A 21,785-nucleotide genomic window follows, 5' to 3' on the forward strand; every position below is an offset into this window, starting at 1 on the left:
ATAGGAGTGAAAAAGCAAAGAAGCTCTCCTCTGGACAGTCTCTTAGGGGAAAATTTACAGATATTATGCAATCTTGTTTCTCCTAGCAACATGTAGCCCATCTTCTGGGGAAAGTGTGTGCAGCTTTGTTTCATGTATTTATGAACAACAGAAAACGTTAGCAGTCTGCTCATCCCATCTGCTTCCTTGCCTGCACTGTGGCATCAGAGGGCCTTCCAGCCCCAAGGGATCCATCTGAAGGTCTTGTGTCACTATGGGGCCCTGCCTTTAGGAAGGTGGAGGCCATTTGTTCTTCTAGGAGAACTCTCTCAGAAGAGGAATTGGGAATTTGGCCTTTGAACTCTTCTCTTCCCAAAATGTGGCATATGGTAGCCATAATGGGCTCCTGAAATGTGCTTAGCTGGTCAATAGACAACAATGAAGCAAAGGGGTGGGTGGGCTTTCTGATGCTCTGACACAGGTGGCTGACAGATAGGGAGCCCTAAGCTGAGCTCCAGAAGTGGATACTCAAAAGAAGGGAAGGTGAACTGAGGCCCTAGGGTTTGGAGGGAGCCAGAGGGGAATAGGGGACAGGGAAGAGAGAGAAACAGGAAAGGACAAGGGATGAGAGAGAAGGGAGGAGATAGTGAGGAGGATAGCAGAGAGGAAGAGGAGGAGAATGGAGTGGGGAGAGACTGCACAATAGCTCCAAACTGGAATATATCCTGTGATCGTGCTGACCTGTGACAGACAGAGACCCCAATAACACATGCATTCTCCCAGGCAGTCTGTGGAGGCTCCATTTGCATTGTCTCATTTCACTTCCATGGTGATCTGTGCCTTAGATAGCATTGCCTTTTTACAGATGAGGAAATACAGGTGAAAAGTGACTCTGTCCAAGACCAGAGTGCTGGGTTCTTGGAATCAGCTCCTGGACTGCTAGGTGTCCATCTGGACTGATGAATTTGCCTGATCATTTGGGAAACCAGTCAAAGAGACCCCAGCAAGCTCTGCTCCAGAACTACTCACCAGTGACCCAGAACAGAGGCCTGGCAATGGGTGTGGGTAATGTGCATTGGGTGATCCCAACCATCAGTTGAATTTGAGAAACAGGGAGCTGTCTGTCCTCAAAGCCTGCTGTAAAGGGAACCACCTGGGACCACTCTAAGGAGTCCTGGGGGAGCCAGAGGCCATGAGTGGGATGCTTTCAGGAGCAAGGCTGAAGGTTTTATAGCAAATGAAAAGGACTTTCAGGTCCAACAATAAGCCACTAGGGAGATCTGTGCTGGTACATCTGAACAGAACCCTGAACACCAGTCACCTTGGTTTGCCAAGATAGACTATTTCATTTGCTAATGAAAATATATCTGAGAGCAATGTTGACAGCATGAGGCCACCATGTGTGCAAATTATAATCTTCAATTCACTGTTTATGAGGATGTCTGAATGTCCATTCAAGGATGCCACCTAGAATACTTAGGTCCAACCAGAGACAGAAGCATGGGCGTTGTCCATTCTAAGAGGACAAGGAACATGGGGACAGTGAACTGAAGAGTATGCCCACCAAAAAGCAATGGGATTTTAAAATGTCAAGGAAAATGTTCTCCCCAAATAGATCCACAGGCCCCCTGATCTCTAATGTATAAACTAAATATTAACAGTGGTTGCCTTTGGGTGGTGAGATTTGAAGGTTCTTACTTTTAAAAAATTGTATAGAGTTTTTAAAAATTGCAGTTCTTTTCCAACTGTGACCATGCACACATGACTTACAAAAGGTGGGAATGACAGCAGGACTGAACTGCTATGTGTGTCCCCATGTGGTGCCTCACGAGGGTGGCTCTCTGCACTCCCTGCAGACCAGAACACCGTGCGAACTGGAGACCTCTCATCTCGGGGAGCAAGGCAGGGAGGGGTCCCCAAAACTGCACTCTTGGCCTTGGGTAGCATCTCCCAGAAGACAAGGCAAGTGGATGGCTCAGGACCCCAGGAAGCCCTTTGCCCTCAAATCATAGGAGCAGGGACAATAGGAAAAGGCCTTGTGGTCCAGCCCCTTACTAACTGGAAGCTTTTTATTTTTCCTTTTAAAAAAAAAAATCTATAAAGCCTTGACTCAAGCTGTATGACTTGGAGACTTGGTTCAATTGGGTCTTAGTTGCCTTGTTGCCTAAAAGAACAAAAATATCTTAGGAAAGAGTCTTTCTGCCCCTTCCACAGTGGGACCCCAAGACCCCTCTCTGCTTCACAGGGTCCAGGAACTTTACAATGGACTTGAATGTCCTTGAGACAGCCTCTCCCCTTCACTGAACCATAGCCCCTTTACTTGGGGGGTAAATACCATTCCTTGGCTGCAAAGGAGAAGGCAGTGGCACCTGGAGCCCAGGTGTCACACGTCACATTGTGACTTCACAGTCCTATGCCGTGGCTAAGTCCACTCACCTTTCTGGGCCGCACTTTCTGTAGCAGTGAGATGAGACAGACTACCTAAGGGTGGAATTCTGGGCCCAACCACTAAGGTCGTGGACAGAAACGCAGCAGCTCTCTTGTTGCAGCAGGGCTGGCCTTCCCTAGATGGTCAGTTATCTTTCATCCTCACAAGACTCAAGGCTCAGAGCTGGTGAGGTGGCTGAGGTCACTCACACCCCAAGAGGCAGAGATGGGATTCGGGACCAAGCAGTTTTGGGCCACAGTGTGAATGAGCACCTTATAGCTCCCAATCCCTGTGCAAGCTGTGACAAATGTCTGGCTCTCCCGCCAGGGGCCAGGCTTTCTGAGCAGCTTTCCTGGGGCACAAGCAAGAGGTATCTGCTTGGCCACACTCCCTGAGCCAGCTGGATTGGGAAAAAAAGCGGCAGGGCTGAGGGAAGCCACGTGCTATCACCCAATGAGCCAGGGGGCTGCACAGCTCACACCCGCAGCCTGGGACACGGGAGGCGATGGCACCTTGGAGCCTGGCGCTGACTTGGCTCTGCTGGGGTCTCAGGAAAGTCAATCTGCTGTTTCCTCATCTTGTTCAAAGAGGGAAAGCATACACATCTCACAAGGCTGTGTCCCATCTGAGGAGGGCAAGGCCCCGGGGGAGGCACACGGCCCAGGAGTTGTGCTAAGTGCTGCTGCTGCCACTGAGGTGGGGCAAGCGCCTGAGATGCTGGGGACAGGGCACCATGGCACCCTCAGCTTCGGGCCCAGGGGAGCTGAGACCTTGCTCGGTGGGTGTTCACGTTCTCTGCTAAACAAGACCCACAATCACACGCACGCTGGGGCTGTAGGGGCGGTGGGTCCTGCGTGTCTTGTGGGCAGCAGCTGGGCAGCTGCACTTCTTCCAGGCTGTGGGGTAGGACCCCTGGAAGGACCACTGAGGAGCTGATCAGAGGGCTGCTCAGGGGGCAGCTTTCCCCGCCAATCAATTCCAAACTGCTACACTCATAAAATCACCAGGGCGTCCACAGTACAAACAGAATTCTGCTTAATAGAATCACATTCTTTTAAAAAATAAAATTAAAAATACATATAGGCAAAGGAAGAAGCACAAGATGCTGGTAGTTTTTTCCATTGCACCTTTATTGTCGACTGTTCACTGTTCAGAATTTCATACAGACTTTCTGGAACCACAGAGCCCCGTGGAGAGTGCCCTCCCCGACCTCCCTGCTGATTGCCAACAGCCTCCTCTGCCCTGTGTCCTCACCGGTGTGACATCCTGCCTGTGTCCCAGGAGTGACCAGGCCTGGTTACTGCTACAGGGACGGGGAGGCAGGCGTGCAGAGCCGTGTCCCTGTCCGGCCCTGTTCCCTGCCACCTCTCCCCGTCCCCTTTTCCTCTCTTCCTCAGTAGCATCCAGGCACTCTCTAGGCTGAGCAATCTGGTGGGGCTGGAGTCCTAACTTCACAAGGAGCCATGTGACCCCAGGGAGCTTTCTGACCTGAGCCCTCCCTTCTTCTATGACACGCGAAGACTCTTTTTCAGGGTTACCATGAGGATCCATGACTTGTACGTAAAGTTCCTAGCGCACAGCACGCCCTAAATACACCTCAGCTTCCTTCTGTCTGGGGGGAAGAGAAGGTATCTGATGAATCAGTGTCAGAGTCAGGTGCTTGGGGCATTTGCTTTATAAAAGAGCCTGGTCCCTTAGTAGAGCCCAAGAAATGGCTCTCTAATGGTGGAATTTCAGGAAGAAGGGAGAGACTTCCTCAGAGCCTGAGCCCCTTTTGCTGCCCTCTTGACAGGCAGAATACTGGCCCCTGCCGCCAGGCAAGGGCCATTTCAGGGAGCCAGGAAAATAGGGCAAATCTGTGTTTATTCCACCACCCCTGCCAGGGAGGAAGCTTCACACTGGGGAAACCCAGAGCTTTAAAGCACAGCAATCGCTCGGGATGATCAGCACACCCCCTTCCGGGGCGCTGACAAGTCACCTGTCACAGGGGTCCTCACAGCCTGAACCACTGTGGGCTTTGTGTCATTGACACCCCACCCACCTGCAAAGGGGACACTAGGCATCTTGCTAAAGAAGGAATTATGCACCTAAGGCTGAGTTTCCTCCTGCTCATCCCATCCCTCATGGTCAATGAAATCAAAATCTGAGAAAAGAATGGCTGCATGAATGAAATAATAATGCTGCCGGCAAGATGCTGAATATTCCGTCCAGAGTTTGATCTGCAAAGCTCACCACTCTTCTTCCTCAGCCGTTGTCCTTTTGCAAGTTTTTTTTTAAAGCTGATCTATCGCTCAGCCCTTGTTCATGCATAGTTCTCAGTAAAGATAGGGTGCATCTAAGGTCTGCATGCCCACGATTGTTTCATATCTCTGATATAACAACAAAAAGCCGCTCGACAATCTTAAAACATGCACCAACCAAGACCATGGCTGGTATTACACAAAAATGTCCTCCAGACCAGAGAGAGAGAGAATAGAGAGACAGAGAAGAGAGGAGAGGAGACACAAGAGCAAAAGGCAAAAGGTTCCAGATGAGACAAGAGGACTACAATGCTACACAAAAGAAATTCTGCGGTTGAGAAGAGGGGGCAAAGCAGTGGAAACTAAAGAAAGCACTGCGGATTTGGAAGTGCCTCTCCAAATATTCGGTTCATGCTAAAAATAGAGCACGTTTATTAAAAATATATATTTATAAACGTTGATATGAACAGATACACACGTCAAGCCAATGAAAAAGAAAAATAAGTTATCTCCCCAGTAACCAATGGTCAGACACTGTGACAGCGGACACCTGTGCCTGCAGAAGGTCCATCCCCGTGGCTGCTGCCGCCGAACAGCTCATCTGGTGAAGGTGGAGTGCGCGCCTCAGAGACGCCCCGCTGAGCTGCGTCCATCCTGGGCATCCTCTCCAACACGGGGAGTACGAGGTGTGTCAGCGACCAGGAGCAATGAGTTTCTGCACCCGCCCGCTCGCTGGTGGTTCCCAGGGCTGCACTTCCGAGCACGCTCCCGGGGCTCCTGTTAAAGCCGCTGAGTTCCTCGGGGCATGAACGAGTTTTGTTGGATTCATTGTGCTTTGGTGTCTGCTCCTAGCAGCAGGATCGGTTTCTTTTGTGACCTTTTATGGAGTTCAGAGGGGCATGGATGCAGCGGTTTGTGTCGGGCCTGGCGGTCCTCCCGGCGTCTGGTCACTGATCGGAGGACACACAGGACTCCTGCCGCGTGGCCATTGGATCCTCTGAGGACGCGCTGGGCCACTCACAGTGTGGTGTATATGTAGACGAAAATGATAACGATCAGGTTCAGGATGGTCCCGATGATCCCCAGCATGGCCAGGATGCTCTCCTCTTTGCTCTCTTTTTCTTGACCTCCTCTGTCTTCATCATTTCCGCTCGTGATTACCATCTTGGTTGCAAATGTCTTTATCTTCCTCTCCAGGCTAACCTGCAAGTGGGAAGAGGCAGCACAAAAGATTATCATTTTCCAGGGTCCTCTCCACAGCCAGGCAGAATCGCTGGGGGTGGTGATTTCATGCTTCGCGCCTGGACCGCAGGACATAGTCACTGACCCACTCTTGGGATGCGCTGCTGGGAAAAAGCAGAACATGGCCATCGAATGAGCACAAGAACATGAGTCCAGACGTCCAACCTGGGCACAATGGCTTTTTGGAGCCTGTTCCTCCCTTTCCGTGGAAGCAGAAACCAAACCCCTGTCCAGCAGTCAAGTGAGAACTCGTCAGCTCGGCCAGGGTGGGGAGAAAGTTGCAGACTTTCACATACTGGGTCACACCCAAGAGGTGTGGCATCATGTGGTCAGGCAGGCTGCGGGGGCACCGTGGTCTCACCCATTCTGAAGCTGTGGCTGCAAGAGGGGCAGGGTGGATGGGACCCAGGAACTCAGAGCGGCTGGCAAGAGGTCCACGTGCAGTACAAGGGAGGCAGCACTGCGCGGGACCTGCAGGGTCTCTGCTGGGAATGAGACTGCGCCATCGTCCCAGGAAGCCCCCTGGTGTTCCCTGAGGGAGTGACGCACACCCTGCACTTGGGAACCTGCTGTGTGCTCACACCTGACAGGAAGTCCTGCTTCTGCACAGCTGGACACCAGGACAGAACATTCCTCCTCATTTCCCCTGCCACAGCAGAGCCGTGGATGCCTCAAGGGGCGAGCAGATGCTCACAGGTGGCAGAGCCTACGGCGGGCCAGGCACAAGGACGACGTGGAGACTCGGGTTCCCCAGGACAGCACACCGCAGCAGAGTACGTGCACTGTGACTCGACTCCTAAAGGCTCAGAACTGGCAAAACCACACAGGATAGTGTTTTAGAGGTGCATACTTTGATTTTTATAAAAAGCAGAGAGATAGTTTGCGCAAAACTCAGGAGAGGGGCTTCCCCAGGCAAGAGCACAATGGCATGATTTGGGAAAGGGCCCACAGCCTTCTAAGACACTGGCCACTGCCCCCCTGCCAAGGTGGGTGCTGGGCACTTGCCTGTTTATTTTTCATTATTCTTTAAACTGTAAGGCATTTATTTAGCTAATCTTCTACATGTATGTTATATTTTACAATAACCCAAATTATTTTTTAATTAGCATGGCCATCCAGGGCATGATGGGCAGCTGAAACCTTCTTCCCTGCCAATTTTTAATCCAAACCATGTGTAAAAAGAACCAATGTGTGGGTATGTGCTGGGAGGGGATAGACGTTTCCTCTGTCAGAGAGCTGCAGCTTTATAGCCAGAAGGCTCTCCATGCTTTGGGGCTGTGATGGTTAATTCCATGTGTCAACTGCCAGGGGCCAGGGCTCCCCAGATAATGTCGGAACAACATTCCAGTGTGCCAGTGAGGGTGCTTCTGGACCAGATTAGCCCTGGATTGGTAGACTGAGGAATGTAGATGGCCCTCCTCTATGTGTGTGGGCCTCAGCCAGCAGGGAAGTAGGAAAGAAACAAAAGGTAGATATTCCCGAAAGAAAGAGGCTGCCCTCTGCCTGACTGCCTTTAAGCTGGGACACTGTTATATAGTTCGTAGCAAATATGTCCCCCAATGGGTCGTGTGTTCAAGTGTGGGGCTTTGGGAAGGTGATTAAATTGTGGGTAACCTTACTGATGATCCTCTAATGAGTTCACAGCTGACTGTGCTGTAGGAGGTGGGCATGGCTGGAGGAAGGAGGTCACTCAGGGGGTGTCTTTGAAGGGTACATTTCCTTCTATCTCTGCTTCCTGCACTGCCATGAGGTGAGCAGCTCTTTTCCACCAGACCCTTTCTGCCTAGGGGCAAGCTGACCAGGGACTGAAACCTCTGAAACCATGAGCCAAAATACACCTTTTTTTCCTTTAAGCTGGGTATGTCAGGTATTTTGTCCCAGTAATAGAAAGGTGACAAGTATACACCAACCTTTTTCTGCCTTTGGTCTGAAACTTTCAAATTTCAATCAGCCTTTTCTAAAAGGGTCTTGGCCTTCAAGTCTTGGAACTGGAAAGGACTACACCACTGGGTCCCCTAGGCCTCCTGCCGGCTGATGCAGCCTGTATACCTTAGGATGTGTTGGTCTCCAAAATCATGAGTCAGTTCCTCATAATAAATTGGTTTACACACACACAGCCTCCTATTGCTTCTCTTTCACAGGCACACCCTGACTAATGTGGGAGTCCGTGACATCTCAGGGAATATCTCCAGGGAGGATCACCAGCAGGAACCCAGGAAGGGGGACTGGCTTGGTGCTCCTCTCACTACAAGCATGGACCCCTGAAAGAGCTGGGCCTCACCTCATTGATCAGCGCAGGACTTAGGACACAGTGTCTGTGGGGAGACATCTGTATGTAGGGATGGTACGCCAGTGCAGACTGGAGGAACGAATGGATGCAGCAGGAATGTGTGCAGAAGTAAACAAATGCATGTCCTCCAGGGAGGCTTTGGTTCCTTCACACTTTGGTTTGCTAGACACGCTTTGAGTGGTTTCCTATTCCCAGCGCTCAGCTAGGAAAAGCTTCTGTTTGCTTTTCTTTCTTTTTTTTCCTTCCCCTAGAATAATTTTAATAATGTATAATGAACACAGAGAGAGGTGTGTACAGTTTAAGCATACAGCTTGATACATCTGTTTAACAAGCATTAAGATTGAGAATCAGAACCTGCTACACCCAGGGGCCTCCTGTGGTGTCCCATCTGGTCACTGTCCCTTCCTCAGCTCCTGAAAACCACTACATAGCTTCTACCATCACAGGTCGGTTTTGCCTGGTTCTAAATTTTATATAAATTGAGTCATACAGTATGTTCTCTTACATATCTAACTTTTTTCCATCAACATTATTTTTTAAATCTACCCAGGTTGTATGAGCTGTGGGTATTCTACGTCCGTTTATTATGAATAATGCTTCCTGTATGGGTTTTCTGGTGAACATATGTATGCATTTCCCCAATATTTTACACGAAAAATTTTAACATGCTGCAAAACTGAAAGAACTGTACAGTGAACATCCCCACCCTTGGCATCTAAACTCTGCCACTGACACGCTGCTGGCCTGTGCCAGCTTTACTACACACCTACCCATCCCTTACCCCTGCACCTTTCTGGGTGCATTTCAAAGTGAACTGCAGATGCTATGACACTTTCCCTTAAAATGCTGCTGCATACATATTTTAACTAAAGTCCAACAGCTCTTTCTTTTGATGTAAAATGTATATTTGTACAGCTTCCTTGGCAATAGACCCCTGGAAAGGAAAGGCCAAGGCGTAGGATGTACACACTTGTGACTTAGTGGCTCCTAACAAACAGCTTTTCAGGGCAGTGATTTCGGATTGACACCCTCCCCAGTTTGGCTCACTTTGCAGGAAGCCAAAAGAAGGTGTGAGGATTTTCGAAAACCATTTCCTCTTTCACTCTGGACAGAGGTCTCGCCAAACACCCGTCATCTCTTCCCGAGGTCTCTTTGTGTATCTGTCTTTTTAGAGAGACTGTGAGTCCCGGGAAGGAGAGCTTTTGAGCCGCTGTCCCCAAGCACAGTGCTGCATGGAGCAGGTGCCCAGCAGAGAATACCAACCTGGGCTCTCTGCAGGGCAGGGAATGGACAGCCAAGGCCAGCCTTAAGAGATGTGCTTAGTGCTGTGCTTATTACCAGAGCCCTATATCTTCACAGTCACTCAAGTACAACAAAGTGCCTGTCACAGAGGCTGCTTGGTTTCAAGGCTTAATTTAGCTCTTCCCCGAGTTAACCCTAAGATAGCTCTGACTCAGGAGGAAGTGGAGGGGATAATGAGGTCGGCTGTGTTTCCATTCTGAGGGCTCTACAGCAGACAGGAAGAGCCCTTCACCAATGCACAGGAGAGAGGGGCTCCAGAAACTCATTTCCATGTTGCTCTGGCCATCAGCCTGACTTTCCCCATAGAAACCACGTCAGGAGTGTGGCTGGAGTCCCAGGGCACTGGTCAAGGGCATCACGGGACAGGCACAGTTAGAACCCTGTCTTCTTTGGACACCGCTGTTGGCCAGGGTGCAGAGGGCACACAGAGATGGAAGAGACAGAGAGCCTGGGAGATCAGCCTGGAACGAGGGCAGTAGCAGAGAGGAGGGGAAAACGAAAACAAAATTAAACAAAAAGCAAGAACCAGGTCCAGGCAATGTCTGGCATAAAGCTTGCTGCAAGAGTACAAATCCACTTATGTATTCTCATTCACTCATCCCTTTCTGCCAGGGGCTGAGTGCAGAGTCGAGTGAGTAGTGACTGCAAATAGGAAAGGTGTTTTGGGAGGTGATAAAAATGTTCTAAACTTAGCTTTTTTCAGTGAGAGTTGTATAACTCTGTGAATATACCAAAATAATCAAGTTGTGCCCTTTATGTGGGTGAATTTTTTTGGTCTGTGAATTATCTCTCAATAAAGATGTTAATTTTTAAAAGACAGTATTTGGAATAGTATCCAAAATATAAAATGCCTAGAAATAAATCTAACAAAAACATGCAAAATCTTTATAAGGACTATTATAAAACTACTGGAAGACATAAAAGTAGACCTACATAAAAGGGGAGATATACCATCTTCATGGAATGCAAGACTCAATACTCTAAAAGCTTCAGTTCTTCTTTAAGTGATTCACTGATTCACAGATTCATTAAAATTCCAGTCAAAATTCCTACAAGATTTTTGGTTATATTTAATGAGCAGTTTCTAAAATGTATATGAAAGTGCAAAGGGATAACAAAAGCCAGGACATTTATTATAGAGTAAGGTAGAGGAATTTGTCTTATAAGACAGCAAGAATTATTATACAAGCCTTAGATAAATAGGCCAAAGAAAGGGAAGCAGAGCTACACACATGTGGGCACCACTGATCAACAGGGCAATGTGGGTCATTGGTAAACAGTACTGGAGCAACTGAATATCTACATTATAAATGACTGAAATCAAATCAATACCTCAACCATTCCAGATGGATTATAGATAACTATTGAAAGAGAAAACTTGAAGAATTTTATAAAACAAAGTGAATATATTTATGACCTTTAGGTAGAGAAGAATATCTTAGTAAGACATAAAAGCTCATACTATAAGGGAAACCAGTAATAAATTCAATGGCATTAAGCTTAATATCTTTATAAATAATATCATAAAAAGTAAAACATTAAGTCACAAACTGAGATAGATATTTCATATGGTCCTACACCGATGAACCTTCCACCCATCTGCAGATACACCTGAATACCCTCCCACACGTGGACAAGAACATTTATGGGCAGCCACATTACTAGTAGCAAAAGGCTGGACAACATGGAAATGGCCATCCAAGTTCTAGATGTACGTTGCATAGTCCTACACTGGAATAATTCACAGTGGCAAGAATGAAAGAAATGCTGGGCTATGCCATACCATGGGTGACTGATGTGATCTGGAGTGGAAGGCATACTGCAGATTACAGAAAGGAGGATTCCACTAAGAATCCACTGTGTGGAGGTAAATGCCTAATACAGCCATAAAGAAAAACAAGAGAATAATAAACCCAAATCCAGGGTAGTGGTTCCCATCGAGTGGATGGGATTGGAGGGATGCCAGGGTAAAATTTCTTAAGCCGATAGTGGGTATGTGACTGCTTATGCTTTGCACCTTGTATTTTACAAATACGCTTCTCTTATCTATTTAATAATTAATAAATCAATTAATGAATTTATTATAATTGAATAACTGGTTAGTTAATAAGAAAACAATACTAGTAATGAAAACAACTAATTAGTAGAAACAACTTTGTAAAAAACAACAAGGTGGGCCGGGGACTTAGCTCAGTGGTACCATGCCTGCCTCCCAAGCACAAGGTCCTGAGTTCATTACACGGTACGGGGGAAAAAATAAAAAATAAAAAAACAAGAAGGTTATGCATGAGTACACTGGGATGCAGGACTGAGTGTGGCTGGGTGCGGAGACTGCAGGTTCTGTGGCTCCCGGAGTCACGGTTGCTCAGTCAACAGGCACCAAGAACACTGCTCCCTGGCCCAGGTAGCACCCAGGCCCTCCTTTTGGTAACAGTGTCCCAATCTTCCTCTGGAAAATGACCCTTCCCAATAGATGCTATCAGGGAGGGCTAAGGGAACGGCCCTGGTCTGGTGCAGCTCATCAGTGGTTCTCTGACACCAGCCGGGCAGTTTGTAAACGCTGAGTCATCCTAGCCCCAGCACCCAGATGCAGTTGTGCTGGCTGCTGCCACCTGGAGCCAGGCTCTTTTCCCTTTGTAGAGCTCGGTCCATCACCTCCTTCTGTTCCATGAAGTACCCCTTGTTTCTGCTATAAAAATAGCACTTTTGCTTAAAGCACCCAGAACCCATGTGTCATCAATATCTGTTACATGGAGCTGAAGAACTTTTACTCCTACAGAAGGGACATTCAAGTTTGTTTTACCAATTAGATATTTGTGATCTCCCTAGAACTCCATTAAGCGCTGCTAGGGTCTCTTCAATATTTACCGTCATTCTGGAATTTGTCATCACTCAGGAGAGCTTATCCCATTGCTGACAGCTGAGTCAGGAAAGTTCTTCTTTGCTTTAAAACTAAATATCCTCACTACAGTTTGCACCTACTGGAACTATTCCTAAAATACGGCATACGTAAAGAAAATGTTACTCCAGGAAAGATTTTTCTAGTCCAAATGGAGCAGGATGCTCTCTCTTGCTGGATGTAGGACATCCATTAATACTGCCCAGAGCCACATCTGTTTTGGCCCCACCACACCATGCTGTGGATTCATAGCGCAGCAGCAGAGTCACATTGCCTCTGTCCTGTTAGTGGCAAGTGTGACTCGAGCTCAAGGACGGGGGTGTGTATTGACATTACACTTCCAAGGGCTGACTGCTGCTCACGGTCACACCCTGTAGAGATCCCTGCCCAATGATTCTATCCTCTTCTGCAGCTATTCTTTTCCAGCTTCAGCTAACCCATAAACTGGATGTACCCACCTTCCATACTCTTGCCTAAGTGACTCCTTCCCCAGTTTTTGACTTGGTTTCCAGGTTAATAGCAGCTCATTAGTTGGCCTTCTTCTGATGCTACCATTCTGATACTGTGTGGCCTCTCCTGTCCACACGCCTCCATCTTTTCTCCAAGGACACCAAGCACTCCAAGTCCAAGCTAGGACTTCCAGGTCCACAAGGCTAGTGACTGTGCAACAAGGGATGTGACAAGCCGGGAGCCCCGCTGGCCTGGGCACTCTCCAAGCCCTTGACAGCCAACAGTAAAGGGGGAGGGGGGCTGAAGAAATCATGGGGTTTGGATACCAGCAGTTAAAAATGATGGAGACAAAGACCACAAAGCAAAAAGGAAGACGCCTATGCTGTGATAAGGGAAAAAACACAGGATATGAAAATTCAGGTCCACTTATGGTTGCAAGTAATAATTTTAAATCCTTACTTGTGTAGGGGAAAAAAACGCCTGGGGGAAAATTCAGAAATTTTCTGCAACATGGTTAATGATGTTATTTTACTTTTATCACATTCAAAGCAATCAATATATGAGTAAATAAAACTAAGAAGACTCTGAGTGTTTCTGTTTCCTACCATGCTGGAAGAAACTCACCACCCACATGACAAGAACAGGCTGTTCGATGCCGGTGTGCCAGGAGACCTGTGTGTCAGCTGGGGTCGTGCTGTGTGTGAACATGACAAATGATAAAGGCGCTGGTGGGCTTTCTACACACAGTGGAGCCTTTCAGCCCGAATGGGGGTTGGCTTCAGTGTCATTTAATCCAGGTAGAAACTTGTGTTTCAAAATATCGCCTACCTCAGAACTGAATCTTTGCTGTCAGTGAATTAAAAGGCACCACACATTCAAGAAAAGGAGGGGAGGAACCATTTCATTCCATGGAGCTTCTGTCCAAGTGGCAGGCTTCCTGTGCCCAGGGGCAAGGTCTTCAGCAACGGGACTGGGCAAGATATTTCCAAAGGACAAACTCCTCTATATGTGTCTGTGCCTGGCTAGGTGGGCACAGAGTGGCCTGGGTGTCATACAGCTGAGGTCATCTCCAGTGATCGGAATGTACTCCCAGGATTTCCAAAGAGCCACCGAAGAAAGAAAACACTTGTAAAGTATTTAGTCTGCTCAGCAAAGACCCACAATTATTAGTGTTAGTTAAGTGCTGGCTCTCATTACAGAGATGTTGCTGGACCTAGCTCTGTACTAGGTATCTCCCGCGATGGGGCCACTCTGCAGTTACACATGATCACATCACTGCCACTAATTAGTGGGGACCAAGCATAGGCCCAGCACCGTTTCTAAGTACCAGGTATACACCAGTGGCTGAAGCAAAGAACTCACCACACATGAGTTAGGGTTTGAGCCCAGTAGCCAATGCTACTCCCCAATGTTGCCCGTCTGCCTGCTCCTGAATGCCCAGAATGCCACGTCCCACCCTGTGCTGCTGCTCCTCAGTGCACTTGCTGGCACACTCCTCCTGGGTTACATAACTATTACTCATCCTCGGAGGCTGATCCTCCAGCAGCATCTTCAAGGACCCCTTCTTCAGACTGCATCTGAGCATCTTCTGCCCTAATCTGCAATCATCACTTTATCTGAGTCCTTCCCCACTAGTCCGTGAGGATTTCAGGAGGGACAGGCATGAGTATAATTCATCTCCATGCCCTCCCAGCCCTGAGCCTGGTCTGCAGTAGCCACTGTGCTCAGTGTCTGGGTGAGTGAATGAGTTAATGGATGGATGGATGGATGGATGATTAAATGGGTGGGTGGACAGATGGATGGATGGAAGGATGGGCCAGATTCCAGGTTAAGTAGGGAAATGCATAGGAAGCAACTAAATTGGGTGATGGGGCAGTCTAGCAAAGATCACCCTGCTGGACATCACCATGAAGACATAATCACAGAGGAGTGTCCAATGAGTGTGCCCTCTTTACCCAATCACCAAGCAAGAGTTAGCCAGAGAGGGCAGGTTGGCCTGGTCACTGTGTGTGTGTGTGTATATGTGTGATGCGTATACTCCTGGTGGGGACAGTAAGAAGGAGTGCTCAGCCCCAAGGCCTAGTCAAAGAGATTACCCCTTCTGCTCCAGCAAACTCTGGTGTCTTCCTCCTCTCTTTGTCTATAGATCGACACCTGAAAGCACTGGACAAAGAGTCAGCAGAAAGGACCCACCTTCCTGCCTTGCTTCCTCCCGGGAAAGAGCTGGGCAGGCTCCCAGGCTCAGCCTGTGCATGTGAACCCGGAGAACGCTGATGCAGATGACAATGCACAGGGCCCTCGGGGACCTGCTTTCACTCTTTCTTATCTTGAAGTCTGACAAAAAGGAAGGTTCGTTTTACTGTGTGTTGGGTAAGAAAAGTTTAAACACTGATATAAAGAGAAAAAGAGCTCCTGGTACTAACACTTAAGGGTAAATTAATCAGGATTTCCTTTGCTCAAAGAGAGCACATTTTTCAGTTGTGGGAAAAATTAATTATATTAGACAAGGCTTCCCTGAGGAACTCAAGTCATCAGGTAGCTCTGAGGCAAGGACACGCAAACAAAGCAGTGGAAATGAGACCCAGCTTGTAGTACAGCCCTCCCTGCCCCCAGCATGCCAGCCCTACCTGTTGCTACTTCCACCGAGCCATGGACCTCTCTTGCCAATAAGCAGACTCTACCCCCTCACCCCAGGACCAGCAGGAAGCAGGGGAAACACACAGGGACGTGGGTTCCAGCATGGTCCCAGGGAGCTGTGCCACCTTAAAAACACATCGAGCCCCTCTGGCTCTCATTGGAGACTCTCAGACTGGTGATGATTCCAGCCTGGTCAAGGTCTCTTCCAGATCCAACAGTTTAAGGGAAAGGGGGAGTGGGGAGAGCTTATTATATGAAAATTTGAGTTTGTGACTCTGTTGTGATCCTAATTAAGTATGTGACCTCGGGAAAGACTCTCAACTTCTCTGCCCTATAGTTTCCTTACCAATAAGACAGAGCCAAGATCAGAGTAACCCAGGTTCTTCTTGGGGTTGTCAAGGAACTAGTGAGACAGCATGCGTGTGGTTATCAAGGAGTGAGCAGCATCTGCCCAGCCATAATCCTAAGGGCACAGTGGGAGAAAATGGCCGGCCTGGTAGGTCACTGCCGGGTGGACCCAGAAAGGACCCTCCAACAGAGCAACAATGTCCCCACCCTGCCTCTGGTGCCCACGGTTGACTTTCAACAAGAAACAGTTTCCAAAAACTGAAGGCAAAACTCCCTGGGGGGGAAGTTATCAGTGCCTCACATAAGTGCATGCGACCTACCTTCCAACGTGACAGCCCCAGTCCCTAGACTCTGTCCTGGAGAAAACTTCCAGGGAAACAAAATCACACATGCAACTTGTTCACCACGGCACTATTTGCAAAGGCACAGACACGGGAAGCAACCTTGGTACCCCGGTATGGAGAGGGGTGGAACAGACTGTGGTGATGGCCCCAGGGAGGATTGTGCAGCTGTAGCCAAGGAGGGCAAGAGAACGGATGGGGAGAGATTTCCAGAATGCACTGTTACCTCAGGAAACCAAAGCATGGAAGAGTGTTCATAATATGCTACACTTCATGTAAGAAAGGGGTTGGGGCTGTGGATGTGGCTCTGTAGCACAGCACTTGCCTAGCATGTCTGGGTGAGTCAAGTTTCCCAGCTTTGGGACAAAATACCTGACACTTGAAGCCTAGAGAAGCAGAGGTTTATTTTGGTTTCTAGAGGATTCAGTCCTGGTTGGTTGACTCCACGGCAGAAACAGTATGGAGGAAGGAGTGGTACAAGAAAGCTGCTCAGTCCATGGTGATCAAGAAGCAGACAGAAAGACGGGAGAGCCAGAGAGGGAGCTACAGCCCCCAAAGCACCAGGCCAGTGACCCACCTGCTCCAACCAGGCTCCACCTCCTAACGCCACACGGCCTATGAACTCTTCTGTGCATTGATCCAGTGATGACTACAGCGCCCCCTCAGCCAATCACCTTTCAAAAGCCCCACCTCTGAATGCATGAGGCTTGGGGGGCGGATTCTAGATCCAAACCTTAACAAATGTGTGAGGTCCTGGGTTTGATCCCTGACACTGTAAAATAAAACGAAAAGAAAAGGAGCTACAAAAATCTATGTACCTCATTAGTACAGAAGAAATACAGGAAGAGTAAGCTAGAAATTCAAGAGACTGCTTACTCAGAAGAGGTAAGGCAAAAGGGGGAAAGAGAAACGGGGATGGGACTGGTGTGGAAGAGGCAAGACAGAGTGGCACTCGTCTGAATCTATCCTGTGGTACAGACCCGACCTCAGGAAACACATCCGTGCTTCTCATGCCTTTCTTATGCCTTCCCACTCCCACACAAACCAATGAAAACCAACCAAGTTTTGAGTGCAGCTCAAACTCAAACACAGCTATGATAAGTAGACTGGACTCTTCCACATGAATAACATGGCCGTGCTGATGCAGCTGGGGAAGGAAAGGGCCACCCTAAGGTGACTTTGGAAAACCGCACCTGGGCTGGACAGCATCAGGCTGAATACCAAACATCTGCACCCAAGTGCTGTCATCCACTTAATCCATGTGTCTCTCTCAGGGAACTGTAAGCAAATCTGAAACTAGTATATTCTAGGGTTGAACAAATATGTTTTAGCTAAGAATTGTAGGGTTTCTCATCCGCAGAGAGTGCAGAAAGGAAAAATGAATGGGTGTGGGCTGCCGGATTGGAGTCGGAGATACCAGGATCAATGCAGTTTTTAATGCATGTCCAGAAAGATGGGTACAGGAACACGGGTGAGCATGCATGTGTGTGTCATGTGTATCTGTGCACAGCTGGCTGCTGCTTGATGACGAGGACAAGTCAGAATTACAGCATCAGGCTGTGGCCCCGTGCCAGCGTCAGAACAAACTACAACAGCTACAAGCTCACAAGGTGATTTAATTTTGTGTGCACATGCAGCTCATCACTGATGAAAACACTGTGACCCCGTGACTGTGACTCCCAGCTCTGACCCCTGAGAGGCCCAGACGCAACAACAGCTGGGCAGTTGCATGCACTCCTGGAACCCTCACCGTGACTTCCACAGGCTGCTCTCCATGCAAGGAACTGGCATTCCTTGGCAAAGTGGATCCCAGGGGTGAGGGATAGAAAAGACAAGGTGAGCACTGAACACCCTGAGATGCAGAAAGCAAGGTGGGGCTGCTCGAGCAAAGGTGGGGCTGGAAGGGCTGGTGGAAAAGATCAGAGCAAACCCGAGGCACTCCAGGTGGCCCAAGCTGGAACCAACTGAACAAGGAGACAAAGCACGGAGTTACATGAAGACTCACAGAATAAAATACATATCCAAGAGTCTTGACTGATACAAGTCACTAAATAAATAAATAAATAAATATGGAGAAGAATGGTCAGTTCTTACAGAAATCCAATTATAGATACTTACAAAATCCCAATTAATACATGCAGAAGAAAAGGGGGGAAAATAGAAAATCACCATTGGGTAATCAGTACAATAGTAGTTAATGGAGACAAGATACTGATGGATGTCAACATTAAACAGTGAATGTTGGAGGAGAAACGGGATTCACATGGGCTCACATATCTCCTCCAAGATAATTATCAACAAGGGAAAGACAATCACTATACAGTGGGAAAGCTTGGCAGATGCTCTAAACAAGCCACCGAGGTCAACATCTCCAGTGAGGAGACATCAACGCCATAAAATTGAGGCATGAAGATACAGCACCACCTTGGGGGGATTTGCACCCCGATGCCCAACCTCAGGTCAGTCCTGATGAGACATCAGACAAAAATCTACAGGGAGGGACTCGGGGAAAAACTGGTAAGTGCTCTTCCACAGCGTCAAGGTTACAAAAGACAGAGAAACTGTCCCAGAGTGGAGGAGACTGAGCAAGAAGGGCTCCTGGACTGGAGGACTGGATCCTGGAACGGAGAAATGTGTTGGAGGAGAAACTGGTGCAAGCGAGTAAGTCTGCAGCTCAGTTAATAGTACTGTGTGGTCTTAGCCCTGCGTGTGTACTAGGGTTATGTAACCTGAGGGAAAGCTCGGCAAGAAAAATACCATCCCTGCAACTTTTCTCCAAGTCTATATTAGCCTCCCACCAAAAAAGGAAATATTGAAATGCATCCCTCAATCCTTATTTCAGATGTGCTTAAGTGTTCATCTCTCCAGGAGCGAGGGGTAGGACGGATGCTAAGGAGTCCTGGATTTGAATGGGAACTTCCAGGGCCTGGTGGGAGGGGTTGGTCCTTGGTCACAGGCTGAGTCAGTCCTTGGTTCCCGGGAATCCCAGAACTAAGGGGAGCCTCAGGCCCTGTGGGAATCCCGAGTCCAGTAGACTCTCCACCTCCTTGACTGCTCTCTGCAGACCCTGCCACCCTGTTTTCAGAAGCAATTAGGACCACAGTCTGGAGGCCCGTGACCAGATCTCTGGGACTGAGCCTCAAGGGCCCTGGGTTCTTGTCACCCCAGATCCGGTGTTCAAGACAGCTGTAGCCTGCTTCCCAGGCCTCTGGCTGAGCTCCTGTTCTGGGTACCTCCTGGATGACCATGGGCCTGGGACGCTGACTTATGAAAGTCCCTCACTGTCTGGGACAAATGTTGTGCTCAGGAACCTGCCTGGTGGCCACAGCTCTGCTCCTGAGGCCTAGGGGTCAGCTGGCTGGTTCCCTGAGTCTTGCTTTTGCCCGCCTCTCTTCTGCTGCTGCCCAGCTGGCATGTGCCAGGCTGCCTGGTGGCCCCAGACCCCACATGCTTACTGCTCATCTGGCTTCAGTCTGTCTGCCAGAATGGCCCAACCCAGCTCCCCAAAGGGGCAGGTTCTAGCCTAAGCCAACCACCATTAGAGGGTGGACTGACAAACAGTCAGATCCCCAGGGTCTGCAAATCCACCTTCTGGCTGTGGGAATTACAGATGGTCACATGTCCTCAGAGATTCCCTGCCTCCTGCCCTGGGGAGAGACAGAGAATCCTGGGAACAAGAGCCATGAGGGTTCCCGGCCCTGCAGCCTTGGAAAACTCCACTCTGTCTCTGTAAGAAATGCAGCTCCCTAAGACTCCTGCTGGGAGGAAGCCCCAGCCAGCCACTTGGACAGGAGCACAGAGAGAGATGCCCAGTTTCCAGCTGTGCCAGGCAGCCCAGCCCAGGCACCTGGTGTACTGTGAAGGAGGCCTCCATGGCTCCAGCCTGGACACCATCTGACTGCAGCACATGCAAGGACCCAACCAAGAATGGCCATCCCAGTCCAGAAGATGCTGATGGCCGTCCGTGTCAAGCCCCTGCACTTGAGGGTGGCCACAGTGGACTACGGGGACACTGCCTGAAAGAGGCTACTGTCTACAGTCCTTAAAGAAAGGGGTTTTTCTTCTTCAGGCAGCAGCAAGAGCTATGGTGACATCTGACAAACAGGCACATGAGCACGTGGAGCTCCTTGGGGAGTGGCGAAGATTATGAACATCAATTTTCTCATCTGTAAAGTGGGGAAAATAATTCTCCAAGCAGTCCAGTAAGAGCTGTGCGAGATGAAAGACCTAACATGCTGCATATGATTTGTGTGCAAAGTGTGTTGTGTGCATGTGTTCATATATACATGCAAGCACGTGTCTGCACATATATGTGGGTGTACATGTGTAGGGGCAGTGGCACGAAGGGGGTTCATTCTGGAATCCTTGTGCCTCAGCTCTGAGTTCTCGAAGATTCAGAGGGTCTTGCAAGGCCTCTGGGTAAGAGTCTGGTTTTCCCTATGAGGACAATCCCACTATGGTGACACTGTCACCTCTCACATGCTTCTGGTTGAGTGATCTTGGTTGTACCTAGCACAGTTATCAGAGACCCCTGCATGGTTGAGCACTTCCTAGGGACCAAGCAAAGTTCTCAGCATTTCATATGCACTGGCAATTGTAATCCCCGCAACAGCTGAAGAGGGGGCAGTGCTACTGCCACATTGTACAAATGAGGGGAGGGAGCCAGCCAGGAGGAGGATTCCCACCCTGCAGGTCTCACAGCTGGTCCCACAGCAGGCAGGGTGTAGCAGAGCTGGGATTCAGGCCCAAGCAGTCTGGCATCAAGTCCACACTCTGAGACACTCTACTATAGTGCTTCTGAGCCTCGGTTTCCCTGCTATAAAATAATCATCGCCACCTGATAACTGCCGTCTGGTCCGATGAGAATACATCCATGGGGCCTGCTGCTTCTTTCTCCCTCTCTCTGCCTGGCTGCACTCAATGGCTCCACATTGCATATCAATAACATTTACAGAGAAAATGTACATTCTCCTTTCCCTCCCGAGCCAAAAATCCCACAAAGGAAAGGGAATGCTTTTTAAGGAAATTCAAGTTGGAATCCCTGTTCAGATCAGAAGTAGAAGTTGTAGCGAATGCAAGTGCAAGGGAATGCAGACCCCTTAGTCCTGGCAGCACGGAGGCCACAGTTGCTGCTCTTTGTCCCCAAGGTCCATGCCAAGAGGTTCTAACACCTCTTGTGGTGTTAAGATGCGGCCAGACAGTCCTATTAAGAAGCTGGCTCCCCCCATGTCCTGATTCCCCAGCATTCGAGTGTCCCCATTTCTGAGTGCCACTGGGGAGACCTAGGTTTTGTTAAGGGAACACCACAGAGCAGCTCCCGTAACTGAGGCTTCCTTCCCACGCTCAGGTCTTGCTGAGCAAACAGCTCGGGCCAGCACACCGTGGAACAACAGCCTGTGTTCCATGAACATTTTCCTTGGCAGTGGTAACCATCAACATTTCACTTGCTCGGGAGCATTTGCATTTTAATGTGATTTTTCTGACATGACCAGACAGCTGGGTGGGTTTTATCATCTCCTGAGATACAGAAATCTCATCTTTGCATATGGATCCCTCCCATCATTTTTGTGCCCAGGCTGAAAATAACCTCCTCCTGAACTTCAGGATAACTTTTTGAAGAAATTGCCAT

At 48.8% G+C, this 21,785-nt stretch overlaps 1 protein-coding gene across 2 annotated transcripts in view; it reads right to left on the reverse strand.

Annotated features, from left to right (window-relative positions):
* Positions 1 to 3,497: 3,497 nt before the first annotated feature.
* Positions 3,498 to 21,785, reverse strand: part of Tunar (transmembrane neural differentiation associated intracellular calcium regulator) — a 44,532-nt gene continuing 26,244 nt past the window's right edge. For both annotated transcript variants that reach the window (XM_087195517.1, XM_087195518.1), the window contains one exon: positions 3,498 to 5,850. In XM_087195517.1, the coding sequence (XP_087051643.1) occupies positions 5,665 to 5,850 (186 nt within the window). In that variant the 3' untranslated portion in view covers positions 3,498 to 5,664. The remainder of the gene's footprint in view (positions 5,851 to 21,785) is intronic.

Source organism: Heterocephalus glaber, unplaced genomic scaffold (genome assembly GCF_053883595.1).
Source record: "Heterocephalus glaber isolate CG9 unplaced genomic scaffold, H.glaber_assembly_v1.0 deba00001608, whole genome shotgun sequence".
In the NCBI taxonomy this organism is placed as follows: Eukaryota; Metazoa; Chordata; class Mammalia; order Rodentia; family Bathyergidae; genus Heterocephalus; species Heterocephalus glaber.